We start from the raw sequence: 21,979 nt of genomic DNA, 5'->3' as shown, positions 1-21,979 counted from the left end.
CAAACTTTACTTATCTTACAAAACGTAAATATATACCATACTATGTCTATCTTTAATTGCCAATCTCATACCTGTTACCGGCTCCACATTTCGGCTTGGGGCCGAGAGCTGGGCTGAAGTGAACTCAGACCGCGGGAAACTAACCTTAAATAGGATTCTTACAGGCAAGACGCCATCCTCAACAGCGGAAGTGATGTCACCAGGGGGGAAGGGAGAAAATGAAGAAAGACAATACAGTTTAAAGGGACAACCACTCGATCTCGTGATTCAATCCATTGGGCATTAAAGTATGCCATTCGTAAATAAACCTTTGTTCTTTTCTGATCAAACTTCTTGCGAGGTCACCATCAAAATTCTTAATGTGTATCAACACAGTGTACCTCAAGTCATGGATTGAATGCGATTTCTCCAACCAATGAGCAGTAAGGGGAGCGGAAACTCTTTGATTGCGAATACCACTAATGTGTTCTGATATCCTGACTTTGATTTTGCGGGAGGTCTGTCCTATATATAATTTGTGGCAAGGACATTTAATGCAATAAACCACTCCCGCAGAATCACAGTCAGTCCCAGAATTGAGTTTAAAATTATTGCGCATCACCCCTGGAATGTTAATCTGAGAAATATCCCATACGTACTGACACAGCCTACATTTACCACAAGCTTTGTGTGGAAGCCATGAATGAATTTCACGTGTGGCTGGTCTGTATTTCAATTTTTCTCCAAGGTTAGAAGCCCTGGAGAACGCAAATTTGGGTTTGTCTTGCAAGGCTTTATGATATTGCACTATAGGCCAGTGCTTGAGGATAATTTGTTTTATATCATTACTGTTGTTGGAATACAGCATTACACATACCGTCTGTTGTTGGTATTTAAGATTCTTGCTTTTACTGTTAGTTGTCATAACCCATGGGCGATGGCAATTTTTAGCCCTTTTCCATGCCCTCTTAATGATTTTATGTGGATAACCTCTCTCCAGAAAATTGTTATACATGATGGAAGCCTGAATGTCAAAGTCCTCCTCTGAGGAACATATCCTTTTTATCCGGAGAAATTGTCCAACCAGAATACTGTTTCTCAACGGACGAGGGTGGAAACTCCGATATTGTAAGAGTGCATTTCGGTCTGATGTTTTTCTGTGTAGAGTGGTGGATGGGCTACCTTGATAAATTTTAATTGTTATATCTAAGAATGAAATTTGATATCTGTCAAATTGGTAGGTGAACTTAATATTAGGATCAAGAGAATTAATGTCATTCATAAATTGTTCTAATACTTCCAACCCACCACTCCACACAAAAAATACGTCATCTATAAATCTTTTCCAACTTCTAACGTATCTGAAGAGGGGAGATTTATATACCAAGGACTCCTCAAACTGTGTCATATAAAGGCATGCCAGTGTGGGGGCAACTGTGGCTCCCATTGCCACCCCTTTAGTTTGTAAGTAAAAAATGTCTTCAAAGCGAAAATAGTTATTATAAATGACCACTTCAGCCAACTGATCCAACAAATTTTGTTTAGATTTGGACATAACCATTTTAGCCAAAAAAGACTTTACCACTGTGGCAGCTGCATTTTGGGGAATGTTGGTATATAATGCTACCACATCAGCGGTGACCAAAACACATTGATCCCACTGAATTTTTTCAGAGGCTTCATCTATGTATTGTAAAAAATGAGTGGAATCTTTGATGTATGATTCAGCCGAAGACACTTATTGTTTGAGGAACCCGTCAAGGTATTGAGACACCGGCTCTAAAACAGAACCAGAGCCTACTACTATGGGGCGATCTGGTGGGTGGGTATGAGATTTGTGAATCTTAGGGATGAAATGTATGAAAGGAATCCTCGGATGGTCAACAGTAAGAAATTTCAACTCTTTAGCCGTAATGACTTAATCTGAGCGAGCTAAGCCCAAAATGTTATCTATCTGCTTTTTAACTTGATACGTGGGATCCTGTGTGAGAGTGGAATAATAAGATATATCATTGAGTTGATTAATTGCCTCATTGTAATAATCACTATAATTTTGGATCACAATTCCTCCCCCCTTGTCAGCCCTGTGAATTATGATGGACTTGTCCTGATGTAAGACCTGTATTGTATTCCATTGATCAGGGGAAAGGTTAGAATGAAACCTAATCTGTTTGTTCTCAAGCTCCTGTATGTCTTTTAACACTAAACGTTCAAATGAAGTTATGGAAGGATCTAATGGACATTTATTGCATTAAATGTCCTTGCCACAAATTATATATAGGACAGACCTCCCGCAAAATCAAAGTCAGGATATCAGAACACATTAGTGGTATTCGCAATCAAAGAGTTTCCGCTCCCCTTACTGCTCATTGGTTGGAGAAATCGCATTCAATCCATGACTTGAGGTACACTGTGTTGATACACATTAAGAATTTTGATGGTGACCTCGCAAGAAGTTTGATCAGAAAAGAACAAAGGTTTATTTACGAATGGCATACTTTAATGCCCAATGGATTGAATCACGAGATCGAGTGGTTGTCCCTTTAAACTGTATTGTCTTTCTTCATTTTCTCCCTTCCCCCTGGTGACATCACTTCCGCTGTTGAGGATGGCGTCTTGCCCGTAAGAATCCTATTTAAGGTTAGTTTCCCGCGGTCTGAGTTCACTTCAGCCCAGCTCTCGGCCCCAAGCCGAAATGTGGAGCCGGTAACAGGTATGAGATTGGCAATTAAAGATAGACATAGTATGGTATATATTTACGTTTTGTAAGATAAGTAAAGTTTGAGGTTCCCGTTTATACTGGTTTTAATATTTAGTACATTTAATAATTTCACACTGATTTACTTCACTGTATGTTTGTTCTAATAGAGTCCTTCCCTGAAGAAGACATTCCTCGAAACTCGAGTCGGGGGGACAAAGACATATTATGGAGGAGTAACAGTGGTTGTTTTTAACGCACCATAAGCACGAGATAATTTATTCACCACTGAGGATCATTATTGGGATCATACCATCCGATTTACAGATAAGTTTTTTCAATCTGGATTTTTATGCAATATCTAGTTGGATGGTAAGGGGACAGTGAAAAACGATGATGGTCCCCCAATGAACCCCAGTTTGGTGTTATCACCAGTCATGGGTTTTGGGTCTGAGGTTTTCACAATATTTAATTAAATACAATATTATTGCAAGTTGAGCTGTGATTATAGAAGGTATTTGTTTAAACAGAGTATCACAGTGTAGTAATTAATATATCTCTCCATATAAAAGTGGTTCAATATTTTAACATTTTTATTAGGCAGTCTGTAAACAGTATGAAATAACAGGAGGTGGAATATGTTTTCAATAGATTAGTGGCCTTTTTGTATAAATATTATTTTTTTTCCATCCATTTACTTTATAAGGCCTTTACTAAACAAAATCTGACCTTGTTTTGGAAACTCAGCATTCAAAATCAGCCAGAAATTTCTTTGGCAGACTACATTACATGGATTGTGCCCTTGATGATAAACATAGGGGTTGTTTTATTAACTAATTAATTTTGTTTTACGGTGCACACTGGATAAATAAGTCAGGCATAACTAAGTCAAGATAAGTATGTTTTACGCTTCTGTCCTCTGTTCTTATCAGCTCATTCTTTGAGGTATGTGAAGAGGCTGGCCTGTCTGCGTGCTCTCTCGTTTTTCTCTCTCTAGCAGAGCATGTCTTTCCTCCTTGGGTTTCAATTCCAAACATGGTTATCCAGTTGGGGTCTCACTCCCGCCTGCTGCCAAGAGGTATCCATTCCAGATTAAACACTGGTTCTCTCTTGCTCACTCCCTCACACACACAGTCTCCATTTACACTGGTCAAGAAGAAGCAACACACAGGGAGAACAAAAGTGCTTTCCATTGCTTTCTCAAATTAATTCTTTAGTTAAATGCAAGTTTTCTGTTTACTCCAGCATTTAAACTGGCATTTTTGCTCTCTGGAGGTATGTTCTGTTTGATTTTGAGCAGCAAACATGAAGCCAGCTCCCAGTGCAGCTAGCAGCTGAGAAGAAAGAAAACTTTCTCTTTTTTAAATTTTGTTTTATTTGTGAGAAAATACCATGAGGCTACTTTGGAGTTTCAACTGAACCAGTAAGTCCTGAGAAGGCCTGGAGATTTATTTTGAATTTTATATAATTTTTTTTTGTTCAGATATAGGACAAGAATAACAGAGAGAGGAGGCAAAATGAGTCATAACTTGACAGTAGTAGAGCAGATTTTCCTTGCTCCTCTATGTGAGGGCTGGAATCATCAAATGGAAGGGTCTATTTACCATTTGGCCAGTCTCATCCTCATGCTGGGCTACATGGGAGGGAGTGGAATATTTGGCTCAATCTATATTCTTGGCTTTCTGGCCACAGGCTTCTTCTGCTATGCCCTGTGGGGATGGATGGATGCCTGCGGCCTGGATGTCTTTTCTTGGAATGTTCTGCTGGTGGTGGCTTGCTTGGTTCAATTGGCTCATCTCATGTACCGCCTTCGTAAGGACACCTTCCAGGAAGAGTATGACTCCCTCTACAAAACCCTCTATCAGCCCTTGCAAGTGCCCCTGGATGTGTTCAAAGAGATTGTCAAGTGCAGTGAGGATCGAGTCCTCTCGCTGGTTAAGGACCAGAACTATGCTGTAGAGGGGAAAACGCCCATTGACCGCCTATCGCTGCTTATTTCTGGCAGGTAAGTACTTTAGCACACCAAACTCATGATTTTCTTTTTTTTCTATATAATATTCTTTTTAAATATAAAACACTGTTTCTCCTTTGAAATGCACGTTTCTCTTTCTTAGGGGTCTCCAAGCTTTTGGCTATCTTATGTACTAGAGTAAGTGTCAATAGGACATAACTAGTGTCCTTTGACTCCTTCCAAATATCTATCTGCAGCACGATACAGAGCAACAGGTCAAATATTAACATGTTCAGCTGCTGCATAGCTCAGGAATCTTGCAGCATGTAGGCCTGTAATTAGACAACAAAAGTCAAAGCACCATCTGAACACATGAACCTCTTAATTCTATAAATTTGCGCACACATTGTTACTCTTGGCATGCAAAGCTGATTATGAAAGTTATTAAATAATGCCAGCTATGCATATAACAATTTAATAATTAGTATTAATAATCAATAATTTGTGTCAATTGGCAGTAATTTGCAGTTAAGCGCGTAACTGCCTTTAGGATTCTACAAACTGTGTGTACAAAATCCATAGTACACAACTGCAAGGGGGGCATGGGCAGGTAAGAGGTGTGCCTAGCATTTATGTGTTATTGTATAACAGTAGTCTCATACTCCCAGTCCAGGGGCCACATGCGGCCCACCAGGTAGTATTTTGAGGCCCTTGGTATGTTTATCATAATCACAAAAGTAAAATAAAACAGTTTCTTGATCATATGTCTCTTTAAATATAAATTACAATGTTATTATTAAGACTTAGCCAAAAGGAAAGATTTCTAAACTAGTTTTACCTCAAGCAACATTGTCATTTTTATTTTTTCTGAGGCCTTCCAATTACCTACAAATCCAAAATGTGGCCCTACAAAGGGTTTGAGTTTGAGACCACTGTTCTATAACCTATAGTGGGCTGAATATTGTATCTGCCTGCTCCTTTTAGGTTTTTCTTTGCTTTATTTTCTACCACTGCCCATATATCAATTGAACCATGAGTGGTATACCAAATGTATTAAATCAGTCAATCCATTCATTCATTCATCAGTTCTGGAAGGCTACAGAAAAGATTAGTTTTCCACTTGATCCTGCAACACCAGTCCAGACATACAGATTACCATCATATGGAAGCAAAGAATTCCTATCCAAGCTCAACTTTTGGTACAATAGATGGCGCAGATGAGCTGGTTAGGCAGTATTTCTCTGCCTCCAGCAAGTTGAAGGCATTTCTGGAGGCTGCAGCAAGATTGAAGAGCTCAGGGATGCAACTCCTTAGGAACTTTCCTGGTGATCAAGGGAGATGAGGGGTCCAGGAAAGTAACCTCTCTTTAGGGTCACTAGGTCCTGAGTAAACCACCTCTATGGCTGACCCATTAATTTAATTTAAAAAATTTCTTATATACTGCAAATCTACAGATCTAAGCGGTTTACAACATACATACATAAAATATATTAACACTAATACTTAACATAATATTGGGGTCCTTTCGTCTCTTTCTTCTCCCCTTGTTGGCAAGAGCATCTCAGAGTAGTTGGATGACACCAACTTAAAAAAAAAGGAGACACAAATGAATATGCAAGAGACAGATATGCATGTAATTGGCCTCTGCTATATGCAAATTTAGTTCATGCATATTCACTGTGATAATCCTTAAAACCTGACTGGCTATGTGTACCTTCAGGAAAGAGTTGGGAAGGCATGATTGTAGGCAATTCTTTTCTTTTATGTTAGACTCAATACTTTTCTAAACACCATATGAGAGCCACCCTTCTTTCATCAGATCAAAGCAAAATACATTTTTAGTATTAAATAGTATGGGAAGATTTTCTCCTGTTCCCTCTTTTTTTTCCTAATCTCTTTTTTTTAATCTGCTTCTCATAGAGTCCGTGTGAGCTTGGATGGTCAGTTTCTGCATTATATCTTTCCATTCCAGTTCCTGGATTCAGCAGAATGGGAATCCTTGCGGCCCTCGGAAGAGGGGATATTTCAGGTAACAATGGCATTCTCAGGACAAAGCATAGCATGCAGCTTAGGCTCAACTTCTTGACTCAGAACCGCAAAGGAAGTACATTAGGCCATTCATGTGAGGATAGGGCAGAGAGTAAAATATTCTTGAGTGGACTGTTAAGACTGTGTCCGAAATACAAAGAAGAGAAATGTTCCTTCAAGGCAGTTAAAGAAAGTTATACAAGAGATGACACTGGATGGTTTAGGTTTCCAAACTCTATTGATCATTACACTTCTCCCTCCGTATTTGCGGTTTCAGCACTCGCAGTTTCGTGTATTCGTGATTTTTCGCATGCTGAATCCTCCTCCCCCCAAAAATTACATCATGAGTAAAGTACTTTGGCACTTCCCAGTTTTCATCCTGAAAATCGCTGCTTCCCAGCTTCCCAGCATGCACAGAGAAAAACACTACTTCCCAGCGTGCACAGAGAACATCGCTGCTTCCCAGTTTTCACAATCGCTGCTATTATTCATGATTTTAATATATTAAAGGATGGCTGTTACAAAAAAACTGCAAATAACATATAAAAACTTTTTTGCATTTTTTCCGTATTCGGGGTCATGTTCTGCTCCCTAAGCACTGTGAAAACGGAGGGAGGAGTGTAAACTGTATTGAGGCTATTAATGGCTCATTTTAATGTGTTTCAGGGGCCACGCTGAAGTCAGCTGACAAGTGGTTCTGGGATGATATTTGAACAGTTTGGCTGGCATTTGGTTTTAGCATCATGCACTGCCCAATGGAGGAACTGGGTTTCATTCCTAACTTGGGTCTTTTTGCTCCTTGGGCCATTCAGGACCTGAGATACTATAGAGGTGGCAGTACTCATCGTAGGAGAGAGAACACCAGTTATTATGCAATGGTGACACCTAGTGACTGAGTGCACAATTGCAGGGTTCCAGAAGTAACTCTGGTGTCTGGTCCTGGACAAGTACTATCAATGTAATGACTGGCCTTCGTAAGTTGGGAGAGGAAATAAAATTGGGGAATAATCCCTGGGCATCTGTAATGAAAGCTTATGGCACTGACATTCAGCCCTGTTTTTAAGTTAGAAGCCCACAGGAACAGGAGGAAACGGTCCATATTGTCTACCCCCTCTCCTAAAAAAGTCCCCATTAAGGGGACAATTCTATAAGTGGACATCACCAATTAGGTGTCCCAAATCAGCATGATAGGGGCCTATTCTGTAACAACTCCTGAGCACACTGGGAAGGGGCCTAAGGCCCTTATTGGCCCATAGGAGGGGCCTTAGGTACTTGGGCCAAATAGAGCCATAGACCCCTCCTAGTGCATCACAGAGTACACTGGGAAGGGGCCTAAGGCCCTGATTGATCCAGGTACCTAAGGCCCCTCCCAAAGGGCCAGGGTGCACTGGGAAGGGAAAGGCCCGGCATTTTGACCAGGTGGGCCTGCTGGCAGGAGGGAGTGGTTTGAAATTTGTGTTAATTGTATCACTGAATTATAGATTGTAAGCTGCCCAGAAGGACTGTCAATGGTGTGGGATAATAAGATTGTAATAAACTTGAAAACTTGGAGTGGGCATTCCTCCTGCTGACTGTCCATCAAAGGTACAAGGGGGTGTGGGTATACGGATGTTGAGGGAGGTGTTTCACCTTGGAGGGGTACTGGGGGGGGATCAGTTTGTGGTTGGGTGGGAGAGAGAGAGAGAGGAATCGGGGATCATCCTGCCAGTTCAGCTAATCATGGCAGGGGAATCCCCGATCAGCTGAGCCAGCAGGACTCCCCAGCTGTGTTTTTGGAGAGTCCTGCCTGCTCAGCTGATCGGGGACTCTTCTGCCACCATCAGCTGAGGGCAGGCTCCCCTGGCAAAGATAGGCACCAGAAATATGGACCAGGGTTTTCCTGACCTACATTTCTGGCAGCAATCTTTTGAGTGAATCATGCCTACGTAAGTACTTTAGACTGCCTAACGCCACTTCCGGCATTGGCAATTCTTACTTTGGCATTCGACGGCCTAAAGCGCCTATGTAGGTGTGATTGCAGAGCCTTTTATTTAGGCACCGGTAGGCGCTTCAAACCCTGCCATTTTTTGTCATTTCTAACAGTGTTCGACGCCTTAGTGTATCTGTGGAGAAAGGGATCTTTTGGCCACTTACCTTTTCAATCTTGTGTATGAGTATGTTATTATTATGGCATTGTGGTTTTGTTTTGTTTGAGATCTGGCTTACGCTTGTGACAACTACTTGTTTACTATAAGAATAAAGCAATTTGTGTTATTTTATGCAGTGTATCAGGTAACAGCCAAATTTTACTGTGCTGTTGGGATACATTCTTCGTGTTACTAGGATATCACACGACCGCCTAATCAACTACTAGACATTGGCAGTTAATCACTGAGTGGCAAGGCATTATGGCCTTGGAATTCACAGGCCTCTTGTCCCTCTTTAATATTTATAGAACAGAATGTACGCACTGAAAGAGCAAGGCCATTAGTTCCTCTGATAGTGAGGTCCCAAGAGCGAGAGAATATTTTGTAGTTTCACATACGATAATTTCAGGTGACTATAAAGTGTCTAAATGATGGCTTTAGGAAACCTTTTTTCTGGCTGCTGTCAAGCAGTGTCTGCCCTTCCGTCCTCTATAATAAAACTCTAAGCGCGCATGCGCACCTAGGGTTTCGTGTTCCCTGCCACCGTGCTGTGTCCCTCCGTGCCGAATTCAATTGGAGGCACGTGGGGCGGCTTGCGGCACGTGGGGTGGCTTTGGGCGGTACTTGGGGTGACTTTGGCGGCTTGTGGCACGTGGGGCGGCTTCGGGCAATCAGAAGGTCTTAAAAGCCAAAGTGATTTCACAATAAACTAATTGCTCCCAGGAATCGTAATTAAAACTGGACCCTGCTGTGTTTTGGCAGGACTTTGCCTTCTTCAGAGGTGCTGATGGCTGGTGGAAAACTGAAACTGAGGAATTAGGCTGCAGCGGCCTCCACACGCAATGACACACCGGCACCGTTATGGGGGGGGGGGGGGGAGGTGGACAAGCTACTCTAGCTCGGTTTCAATTTTCCACCATCAATCAGGACCCCTGATGAAGGCAAAGTCCTGCCAAAATATGGCCCGCTTTTTTTTGCTTTGGATTTAACATACAGTAAACCTTTTTTCCCACAATGGGCAGTATGTGCTGATATGTCCTTTCTCTTTCTCTAGCACAAAACAGATGCTTTGAGCAGGGAATCCCTCTTGAAACTAGGTAGTATCATGAGTCATTGGGTTTTCTTGAATCTGTTCTGAAATAAAAAATCATTAGAATCCCCTAAAACTATTTAATTAGTAGATGTTTCAAAAGAATTAGCAATGGATGGTTTCTACTTCCTATTTGAGTTTAATGGGGAAAAAAGGAGGGTTCCTTCTTGAAATAAACAGGTATTATAGAAAGCAAGTGGGGGGGGGGGGGGGAGCTTTCCAATACAAGTCTCTTCTGAAATCACTGATTCTGAACTATAAATCCTCTATAATAAAACCCTAAGTGTGCATGTGCACTTAGGGTTTCGTGTTCCCTGCCACTGTGCTGTGTCCCTCCGTGCCGAGGCGTGTGGGGCAGCTTCGTGAGGCTTGGAGCGCGTGCAGTGAATTCAGCGGCGGTTTGTGTCAGCAACAACTGCGAGGTGTCCCACTGCACTGCGAGGTGGTAAGAAGTGGCGGTTTGTGTCAGCTGCTGGACAGGGGGAGCAGGGAAAGGAGAAGGGATACTACTGGACAGGCGGATCAGATAAGGGGTGCTGCTGGACAGGGGGGAGGGGAGGTAAAAGGAAGGGAGAAGGCCTACTGCTGGACAGGGGGAGCAGGGAAGAGGTGGTGGTGGACAGCCGAGGAAAGAGAGAGACAGAAAGAAAGACAGACAGAAAGCGGCCAAGGAGAGAGAGAGAGAGAGAAAGAAAGACAGACAGACACACACATCTATTCTAACACCCGTTAATGTAACGGGCTTAAAGACTAGTCAGGTATAATTTTGATTTATTTGACTGACCTTAGTCCAGAGAACATTGTAATTTTAATGGAGTGCTTGATTATTATTATTGTTTTTTTAATGTAGAGCCACTGCATTGTTTTATGTACTAGTGTCCCATTGTGCTCCAGAAGAAACACTGACCATTGGTGTGCTAGGCAAGGATGGCAGCTTGCCCTGGCATCTCTGCTCAAAAAAAATCATTTGACCCAACAATTTTCTGAGTTTTTAAATTGTGATTCTGTCAGTGGGCTCTGAAGAAGCCGCAGTGCCTCACGAGTTGTACCGATGTTGTTAAACTTAAATAAAAAGTTTAGAAAAAAGATAAATCATGTGACCCAGGGAATGTAGAATGAGGAGTTGTTTGACAAAATGAAACAGCATTGGGTTTTATTACTGAAGTGAGGCATTCAGGCCTGTGAACAAAGATGAGGCACTTGATACTGCTGCAGTGGTTTCTATTCAAACTGTAGTATCTTATTAGGCAGATGCTTGTATGGCCAGTGAATTCCAGTGCCTCCAGGAGAGGTTGGAGAAGCACTTCTTTAGACAAGAGCTGTCCTTAGAAATTGTGGGGCCCTGTGCAGACCAGTTTGGTGCATGGGCGTAGCCAGCCCTCCAATTTGGGAGGGGGGGACAGAGTAGTCTGCGGGAGGCAACATATTTTTCCTCTCCCCCACCTCCATGCGATCATGCATAGTTTCCCCTCTCCCACCTCATATGCTTCGGTGTCACTGTCCCTTCCCTTCTCACTGTGGTCTGACATCTCTTTAACCCCACCCTCCACACTGCTGCTATACCTCTCTGACCTTCCGACATCAGCTCTCAAGGCAGCTGTACCTTTTGCCGGCCACGGAAGCTTTCTCTCTGCACAACTTCCTGTTCCCAGTAAGCAGGATGCTGCAGAAAGAAAGCTTCTGGGCTGGGGAGAGCTTGTGGTGGAAGGTCAGAGAACTGCAGTGGCAGCTTGGGGTGAAAGACACTGGACCACAGGAAGGAGGGAAGGGAGACCGACATAGGACTGAACATGTTGTGGGGTAGGGGGAATGCTGACAGTATAAGAACATAACTAGTGCCTCTGCTGGGTCAGACCAGAGGTCCATCATGCCCAGCAGTCCACTCACATGGCGGCCCATCAGGTCCAGGACCTGTATAGTAATACTCTATCTATACCCTTCTACCCTTCTATCCTGCTCCTGATTGGTGAGGCCCGACTTTAGTGCAGGAAGAGGCGGTCGGAGCATACCGCGAGTGATTTCCTTCACTTGCTGGCGCACCGGCTGCGCTCTCCTGCTTCTCCAGCTGCCCTCTCCTGTCTCCCCCTGCTAAAATATATACATACTGTCACTGGGGGATTCTTAATCGAGATGGGGGAGCCTGCCCCCCCCCCCCCCCATGGTAACGCTTCTGGTTTGGTACCCTTCCCCCTCCCATCTTTGCCAGGGACTTAAAGATTTGAAATGAGGTGTCAGGGATTTATTTATTTAAACAGAATTTTTAAATCACTAATTACTAGGGTTACCAGTCATCCGGGAAAACGCAGACATGTCCTCTTTGTCAGTTTGTCCGCCCTGAGCTTCGGTCATATCTAGAGAGCCTTCAACAAACATGTGCGGATGATATCACGCATCTGTGCATGCTGGAGGCCCTCCAGATGCGGCCTGGAGGTCAGGGGAAAAAAGAGATGAGGCTTTTGGGGTTGTGGCTTGTGGCGGAATAGGACCGGGCTGAAGGTGGAATGGGGCAGGGTTGGAGGCAGAATGTGGCGGGGCTGGGGGCAGAACGGCAGGGCCATGCATCCAGGTTTCTCCATCTTCAAATATGGATACCCTACTAATTACTATCTTAGTGAGTTACAAACTTGGGATGCCCTGGACACCAGAGGTAGTACAATAACAAAAATAGAGAACCACTGAACAGACATGATTACCAAGAGGAGTAGGGAAGGGAGATGAAGATTTAAAGGGGAAAGAAGCTTTAACATTTAAAGGAGTCAAGATTTTTAGTCAATCTCTGATTTTTAAGTTTTCTCAAATTTGGAATGATCTTCCATTTCTTTTAAGGAATTCCGGCTCACTTAAGTTTTTTCGCAAATCTTTAAAAACTACTTTATTTGCTAAACACTTTGAAAATTAATTTCCCGAAATTTAGTCTTATTTTTTATGGTTTTCATTTGTTAAGTTAATTATTGTAAACCGAGTCGAGCTTTCTTAGAATGATGACTCGGTATATAAAGCCAAGCCTTAGATTAAATTAGATCAGCTGCCAATCACAAAGCTGCCAATTATGTGTGGGGACCCTAGGAGAGAGGGGCTCTGTGTGGCTGCCCCTGTCATCCCTGCTTAAGGCTGGTCCTATTGGAGAGGATATTAAATACAGGCTAGCTTTAGAGTTGCCCACTGACTTAAATTTTTCAGGCCAGGATGATCCAGTCTTGGGTTTAACTATACTGCCCAAATGGAGAGATTATTCAGTGATTCTTAACACTATTCTGCAGGCATACCAAACTGGTTTGCTTTTCAGAATATCCATAATGAGTATGCATGAGACTGGAACAAGTCTGTCATGGATATTCATTGTGGCAATCATGAGAATGTGGCTAATGAGCAAAGAGCTGGGAACAGTTTTCTTCAGAGGCACAGCTGTAAGATTTTGTGGTATCCTGCCTAGGGTTTTTCACTATTAATTACTATTCTGGTCGTATTAAGGCTCTGTTCAATCATTGGCCGTAACTGCCTATCCTAGCATAGATAAATTAGTACACTTCTCCTCTGTATTCCTGGTTTCTGCACTCGCGGTTTTGCTTATTCATGATTTGTTTGCATGCTGACATCATGAGTAAAGTTCCTTTTCCTTTACTGTACCGATAAAAAAGTTTAGCGCTTACCAACATTCGCTCTGAAAATCGCTGCTTCCATGCTTTCTCCCACAAAATTGCTGCTTCAATTCTTTCACCCTCAAAATCGCTGCTTCCCAGCGTGCACAGAGAGAAACGCTGCTTCCCAGCATGCATGGGGAAAATCGCTATTACCCTGAAAATCACTGGGAATCGCTGCCTGCTATCAGCCTGAAAATCGCTGGGAATCAGTGTATTGAACTTCTTTTTTTTGTTACCTTGTTGATATTATTACTGTACACTACTGTATTGTTATGCAATAAATATCGTTATTCCCCCCAAATTGTGAATTTCAGTAGTAATAAGAGCGGCTGTTTCCAAAAACTGTGAATAACAGTTGACAAGTTATTCGCGGTTTCAATACGAAAAACGCTGGCTGCTACAAAAAAACCACAAATGACTTATAAAAAGTTATTCGTGGGTTTTCCATATTTGTGGCTATGTTCTGCCTGCATCTACCATGAATACGGAGGGAGAAGTGTATAACCTGCTGTTAATTAGAGGGTGGTTTTGTCCAGTGCTCCCTTTAGGTAATAAGAACATAAGAACATAAGAAGTTGCCTCCGCTGAGGCAGACCATAGGTCCATCCTGCCCAGCGGTCCGCTCCCGCGGCGGCCCATCAGGCCCATTGCCTGAGTAGTGGTCTATACCTATCTATACCCTTCAATCCCTTTTTCTTCTAGGAATCTATCCAAACCTTCTTTGAAACCATTTAATGTTTTCTTGTCTACAACAGCCTCTGGAAGCGCGTTCCATGTATCCACCACCCTCTGAGTGAAAAAGAACTTCCTAGCGTTTGTTCTAAACCTGTCCCCTTTCAATTTCTCCGAGTGCCCCCTTGTACTTGTGGCGCCCCTTAATTTGAAAAATCTGCCCCTGTCTATTTTTTCTATGCCCTTCAGGATCTTGAAGGTTTCTATCATGTCTCCTCTAAGTCTTCGCTTCTCCAGGGAGAAAAGTCCCAACTGCTTCAATCTGTCGGTATATGGGAGATTTTCCATTCCCTTTATCAGTTTGGTTGCTCTTCTTTGTACTCCCTCAAGTACCGCCATGTCTTTCTTGAGGTACGGCGACCAGTACTGGACACAGTACTCCAGATGCGGCCTACCATTGCACGATACAGCGGCATGATGACTTCCTTCGTCCTGGTCGTAATACCCTTCTTAATGATACCCAGCATTCTGTTTGCTTTCCTAGAGGCTGTGGTGCATTGCGCCGATGCCTTCAGTGTTGCGTCTACCATCACTCCCAGGTCTCTCTCCAGGTTACTAACCCCTAGTGGTGTTCCCCCCATTTTGTATGTGAACATCGGGTTCTTTTTCCCCACGTGCATGACCTTGCATTTCCCCACGTTGAAGCTCATCTGCCACTTTTCGGCCCACTTTTCCAGCTGCGTTAGATCCTTTTGGAGATCCTCGCAGTCTTCCTTGGTTTGAGCCCTGCTGTATAGTTTGGTGTCATCTGCAAATTTAATGACTTCACACTTAGTTCCCGCCTCTAGATCATTTATGTAGATATTGAACAAGAGCGGTCCCAGCACCGACCCTTGCGGAACTCCGCTCGTGACCCCTTTCCAGGCTGAGTAGTGTCCCTTTACACCAACCCTCTGCTTCCTGTTTGCCAGCCAGTTTTTGATCCATCGGTGGACCTCCCCTTGTACCCCGTGGTTCCATATCTTTTTAAGCAGTCTCTCGTGTGGCACCTTGTCGAAGGCTTTTTGGAAGTCAAGGTAAATGATGTCTATAGATTCCCCTTTATCCACCTGGCTGTTCACTCCCTCAAAGAAGTACAATAAGTTTGTGAGGCATGACCTACCCTTACAGAAGCCATGTTGACTCGGTTTTAGCTGCCCATTTTTTTCGATGTGTTCACAGATGCTGTCTTTAATCAGTGCCTCCATCATCTTTCCCGGGACTGAGGTCAGGCTCACCGGCCTGTAGTTTCCCGGGTCCCCCCTTGCGCCCTTCTTGAAGATGGGCGTGACATTTGCTATTTTCCAATCCTCCGGGATCTCTCCGGTTTTTAAGGATAGGTTGCATATCTGTCGAAGTGGCTCCGCTATTACGTCTTTTAGTTCCTTGAGTACCCTTGGGTGAATGCCATCTGGACCCGGCGATTTGTCGCTCTTTAGTCTGTCAATCTGCTTGAGTACATCCTCTTGGCTTACCTCTAAATAGACCAGCTTATCGTCTTGGTTTCCTATTACGATCTCCTCGGGTTCTGGAATGGTGGTTATATTCTCCATCGTGAAGACTGACGTGAAGAACTCATTTAACCTGTCAGCTATCTCTTTCTCTTCTTTTACAACTCCCTTTCTGTCTCCATCGTCCAATGGTCCCACTTCTTCTCTCGCCGGTTGCTTCCCCTTGACGTATCTGAAGAACGACTTGAAGTTTGTTGCTTCCTTTGCCAGTCTCTCTTCGTATTCTCTTTTTGCTTTTCTAATCACTCGGTGACACCCTTTCTGGTGTTCTTTGTGCCCTTTTTGGTTCTCCTCTGTTTGGTCTTTTTTCCATTTTCTGAACGATGCTTTCTTGTCGCTTATCGCCTTCTTCACTGCACTTGTTATCCACACTGGGTTTTTTGTTCTATTTTTTTTGCACCCTTTTCTAAACTTATCTGTGCGGCGTATAGCCATTATAGTTCTGAAGTTTCTCACGAGTAGGATTTACCTGGACATGTCCTCCTTTTTATAAGACATGTCTGGGTGTCTGGACAGCTTTTCAAAATCCGGCACTTTGGGTTTTGAAAAGCTTCCAGCTCGGGACAGCGTCGGGAGGGCATCTATGCATGCGCAGATGCAACGTGGCAATGTCATGTGCATGCATGTGACATCATCATCTCATGCCAGAGCATGCACAGATGCCCTCCCGATGCGGCTCCGAGCATGAGAACAGGTTGAGGGGGCGGGGCTGGGGCAGAATGGGGCGTGACGGGCAGAACGAGGCAGCAGGATCGCGAATGATAGCAGCGGCATAAAACGGGACTTTTAGTGGTCCCGAAGCGGTGGCTCGGGACAACGGGACGGTGGGTCTAATAACGGGATGGTCGCGTTGAAAACGGGACGTATGGTCACCTTATCTATGTGCCTTTTATGTGCATGCAGAGAAATGCAGCAAAATGTTGATGTCAAGTTCAAATGATTCCAGAACCACTAATATGTTCTGGATATTAAATTTTAATTTTATCTCTTACCCTCAGACCCACCAGACCACCACCAAATGAAATCTTATAGTGGGAAGAATTACATAGTTCTTCATCATTGGCCACCTAATACTTTTCTTACAGCATGGTTTTTGCTCATCTTATTTTTATATATGTAATCAATAAATATTTTCAATAAATATCTAATATAATGATTTATAGTTTTTCTAAACACTTAGCTTAACAAGTGTGACCTGGGAGAGGATGACCCGACATGTTTCGCACTGTTGTGCTTTATCAAGGGTCCCCCTATAAAAAAAGAAAAACCAGTCAATATCCTCCACTGACCTGCTTATCCTACTAAATTTTAATCAAACACACTTTTTAATAATCAAAATTTAAAGGTAACTTACTGCGGCTGCTGTTGTCATACAACTCACAGACTACTTAAAGAGTAAGATGGCGGCGGCGGCGGCGACCTTTCTCAGTATTTAAATACCCTCTCTGATCAGCTGATAATTCCTCCTGCTATAAGATTTCATTTAGCGGTGGAGTGGTGGGTCTGAGGCCAAGAGATAAAATTAAAATTTAATATCCAGAACGTTATTTATAGTTGCAGAGAAATGCAAGCATGGTGTAATCTAGGAAAGGGATTCTCTTTTTTTCAATTCCATTTTGCGCATCTTGTCATCAAATGGGATGGAATTACATAAAAATAATAATAATAATGAAAAAATCCTCACCTTTTTGTTGTGCTTAATCTATTCCAACCACACACACCCAGAAAATTCATGAGGAACTTCAGAGCCAGCAGGTAATAGATTGCACCAATATTCCTACTGAACAGAGGGACTACTGGGAAATACCATTATAATTTGCTGCATTGATCTCTTTATTTCCTTTACCCAGAAAATGTTTCACCTTGTGTTACATGAGAGTGAAGAAATAAAAGAGCAGGATACAATTCACAATGCAAATTTCCTTCTGCAACTGAAGACCGTGTGAATTGTTGTTGGCCGATTTTTTGGGCTGACTCTGGAACAGCGATTGATGCACCAACAAACCTTCATGCAAATTATTTGCACGAAGGTTTGTGGTAATTCCTGTCCGATCAGTTGCTCTGAGAGTGACTGACACATGCGCAGTGCTGGTTTGGGGAATCCCTAATAGCTGAGTGGCAGGGGAAGCCCTTCAGCTGTTGGGGCTTTTTTCTTCTTCTTCTTTTTTTAATGGCACAGATGTGCATGTGTTACACACACACAATATCTGCCCCATAAAAAAAATGCTGTGCTGGCCCCCCTCTGCTGATGACGGCCCTCCCCAAAGACCCCCCTCCACGAATCGGCACTGTGGGACCTTCCCCCGCAGCAGGGAACATTGACAGTGGGGATGCCCACTCCCTCCTGCCAATGGAGCATCCCCCCGTGCCAGGCACCCCCCTGTGAACCATCCCCTACCCCCCCTTCTCCCCCCCAATAAAGGCAGGAGGGATGCCCGCTCCCTCCTGCCACTGGATGCTACCCCTGAACCTCCCACCACTCCCCAAAGGGTCTGAGTCAAGGGGAAGAGCCATAGGCATCTGAGCCAATCAGGGTTTTAGGCCCCTCCCTGTGTATCATATGATGCACTGGGGAGGGGAAGGCCTTGGAACAGGAAGGATCGAGCATCCCTCCTGGACTCAACTTCTCACAAAGGTACGGGTGGGTTGGGTGTGTGGGGAAGTTTGGGGGGAGCATCTAGTGGCAGGAGGGAGTGGGCATCCCTCCTGCCTTTTTTGGGGGGTAGGGGTGATGGTTCGGGGGTGGCGGAGGGGGGCCTCCATTGGCAGGAAGGAGTGGGCATCCCTCCTGCTATTTTCGCTGCTGTGGGTGTGTGTGTCCTGGTTATAAATATTATATTAATTTCATGGCTGAACTATTGGTAAGACACATAAGCAACTGATCTTGACCCTGCCTTGGCCTCCATGACAATTAGCTGTGTAAGGTTTGAAGCTGCCATTTGTAGATTCAGACAAAGAAGAAACTCACTTATTGAGCATGACTTGAGACCTTCATGCATGATTCTTAAAGTGGTACGGCACAGGAATTTAAAGGGCCCATGTACATTCACAAGTGTAATCTAACTTCCTATCTGCTCAGCTAATGAAAGTTAGTTGAGGGTTTGACGTGTATGTGGTTGTTTTCTTGTGTTTAAATTTTTTATTATAGACAGCATGACAGAGGAACAAGCCTAGCATTAACCCCCCCCCCCCCCGAGTTATACAAATTTACAGTATATGCATGAGAGTCATAAAACATTTATAACTAATAAACAAGATTCTTCACAAAGAAGCAATCGAAAGTTAATATGAGTAAAGCAATCTGGCTGTAAATCAGCCTGTATGCCATCCAATGCTTTATTTTTTTTGTTTACAACAATAATAATAATAATAATAATAACAGCTTATATACCGCAATACCGTGAAGTTCTCAGCCCTCAATTGTACCCACACTACCACATACCAATAATTCAAGCATGCACTCCCTCATTCATTCTCCATTCTTGATCTGCACCCCTCCCCCCTTTAAGCTTCAGTCTTCTCAGAGCCTTATGGATCCCCTGCAGATATTCTGTAAAACTCACGCCACAGGGCTATAATGTGTGTATAGTTCTACAAGTGGCTTTTGTAGGATCCATGCTGTCTCAAACAGATTTTTTTTTTAAATTTTATATTAAATCTGTAAGAGCTATTTTTGAGAGAGTGAAAAATTAAGAAAAAATTCCAGATGTTGGTCATGTGACAGTCACTGAACCTACTAGGAAAGAGATGAGGTCATGAATTTTGCAATAGAGCTCATAATGTATTGCACAGTTCAACAGGATTAGCTCTAAATCCCAAGTTTAATACAACTTTTAAAACCTATTTGTGCCACGATTTTTAAACATATGATGTGACTGTTCTCATTTGCCAAAACAAATGAGTAGCTTTCATGTTTCCGAGTTCTAAATGAGGCTTCTGTTGACTTATTTCTCATTCCATCAATTTATGGTATTTTAAATTTTGACTGGGTTTATTCTACACCCAGTACTGACTATTCTCAAGTTCACATCCGGTCATGTTCATATGAAAAGTAAAATATGCCTATATTGGGCAGAAAAAGGGGCAGAAACTTCTGAACAGTAGTGGCAAATGTCAAGGCTTCACATGAAAAAGAACGGAACAAAAAAAAAAAATCACAATAACACAAATGTCTTGATATTCTATGCTCTCTGCCTTTCTATCACCTTCCATTCACATCAGCATTTCTGGTTTTTCCAGGTCACCCTGACGGCAGAAACTGACTGCAGATACATCAGCTGGCCAAGGAAGAAGCTGTACCACCTCCTGGCCAAAGAGCACTACATTGCCCAGCTCTTCTCTGTCCTGCTTGGCTTTGATATCTCCCAGAAGCTTTATGCCCTCAATGACAAGCTCTTTGCCAAATTTGGCCTTCGGTTTGATATCCGACTGCCCAGCCTCTACCATGTCCTAGGGCCTTCCCCAGAGGCTGAAGCAGAGAAGGAATCTAGTGGATCTTTTGAACCATTGGTGTTTGTCCCTCCGCCAATGCCTACCATCCAGAAAGCTGTCCTGCTTCCCCATGTCCCTCTGTCTTCTGCCCATGGCAGAGCATCTTGGCCTGACAGTGATGCGCTGGGTGAGGACTCTACGAGTCTTGTGCTGGAAGATTTTGCTGAATTGCCAGGGTCTTTTATGGATTGTATGAGTGAAAGGGAGTATATGAAATGAGGGCGATTCTAAGCAGTTCACACATCACCTGGTTTAGTAAACCTGTGTAAGTAAATGCCTGCGGAAGAGAGGCTTCCACCATGCCTGAGCCCTTGAGTCTGTTCTTGCTTGTGCAAAGCTTACCGCATGTACCTGCTTCAAAGGAAGAAGCCATCCTACCTTCATTATCCAAAAGTCTAGATTATTTTGGTTCTGTACTATATTTTAGTAATTGATCTAAGATTCTAACAACTGCTGGGGCCACAAACAAGCCTGATAGGGCCACAGCCTATAGTTTGTTGTATTTATTCCTCATATGCAGTAAGCAAATATTTCCACTCGGATACCCAGGGAATATAAACCATGTTTATTTTTATTAGCAGCAGCTGGGAATCACCACAGGCAGGTGCTCGGTACTCAGCTAAATCAGGATCACAACATGAAGATGGATACGGCTGCTGTGCAGGTAGTCACAGCAAGTAGCAGCACAATTAGAAAGTCATAACAGCAGAAAACAGGCACAGAGGAGGGCTCTTCTGCTCTTGGGGAATTTTGAAGGAAGACAGGCCACAGACACTAGCTCTATAGTCCCAAGGCTGTACACACGCTCTCTGCACTGATGTCAGGAAAGTTCTAACAGTTCCTGCAGATTTTTTGCAGGCAACTTAAGACACAGTTGCTACAGTGAAGTCCAGATGAAGAGTCCCAACTGACTAGCTAGATCTTGCAATAGAGATTACTTAGCTCCCTGGGGTAGGGTTGCCAGATGTTCTCAATTTAAAAAGTGGACACCTGGTCCTGCCCTGTTCCGCCTGCCCCATTCTGCCTCCATCTCCACCATGTCCCACCCTCCAAAAACCTCCCCAAGATCGGGACCGTGTCTGGAGGGCATCTACGCATGCGCGAATGTCAACATGATGACATCACGTACATACGCACATGCATACGATGTCGTCATATCAATGCCCATGCATGCGTAGATGCCCTCCATTCACGGCCCTGAGGTCGGAGACTTCCAAAACTCGGACACACTGCCGGTTTTTGGAAATCCCTCCAGGCATCCGGAAACTTCTCTAAAAAGAGGACATGTCTGGGTTTTCCCGGACGTCTGGTAACCTTACCCTGGGGGCAGATGGCTTCTCTAGCCAATCAGAAAAATGCAGAAATAGAGAAAAATATGCCCCCCCCTTGTTTATAGCAGATGTTCATGTATCTCTGGGAATCAGAGATATACCACATTGTTATATCTGTAGTGCCAGGCACAATAGCTTAGGAAGGGGCCTAGCATGTATTCTGCTAGCTGGGAAACTTAGGGCCCCTTTTATGGAGCCGCAAGTCCTGCATAGCAAATGCGACACAGCCCATTCAGTTCCTATGGGCTGAGTTGCTTTTGCCATGCTGGTACTCGTTATTGCGGCTATGTAAAAGGGGGCCCCTAGAAAAAGAGGGTCTCCCTGTAATATAAATATGCACAGTGGTTTGAGCTACAGCCTCAGCATCCTGAGGTTGTGGGTTCAAATCTCATGCTGCTCCTTGTGACCCTGGGCAAGTCACT

General features: G+C 43.5%; 1 protein-coding gene across 2 annotated transcripts in view; it reads left to right on the top strand.

Annotated features, from left to right (window-relative positions):
* Positions 1 to 3,788: 3,788 nt before the first annotated feature.
* Positions 3,789 to 21,979, top strand: part of POPDC2 (popeye domain containing 2) — a 44,467-nt gene continuing 26,276 nt past the window's right edge. Inside the window, exons 1-3 of one of the 2 annotated variants that reach the window (XM_033940688.1) lie at positions 3,789 to 4,682; positions 6,549 to 6,657; positions 19,975 to 20,491. In XM_033940688.1, the coding sequence (XP_033796579.1) occupies positions 4,195 to 4,682; positions 6,549 to 6,657; positions 19,975 to 20,445 (1,068 nt within the window). In that variant the 5' untranslated portion in view covers positions 3,789 to 4,194 and the 3' untranslated portion in view covers positions 20,446 to 20,491. The remainder of the gene's footprint in view (positions 4,683 to 6,548; positions 6,658 to 19,974; positions 20,492 to 21,979) is intronic. The other variant, XM_033940689.1, reaches the window with a different exon arrangement.

This window comes from Geotrypetes seraphini, chromosome 4, assembly GCF_902459505.1.
Source record: "Geotrypetes seraphini chromosome 4, aGeoSer1.1, whole genome shotgun sequence".
NCBI classification, from domain to species: Eukaryota; Metazoa; Chordata; class Amphibia; order Gymnophiona; family Dermophiidae; genus Geotrypetes; species Geotrypetes seraphini.
This window is presented reverse-complemented; position numbering and strand designations above follow the sequence as displayed.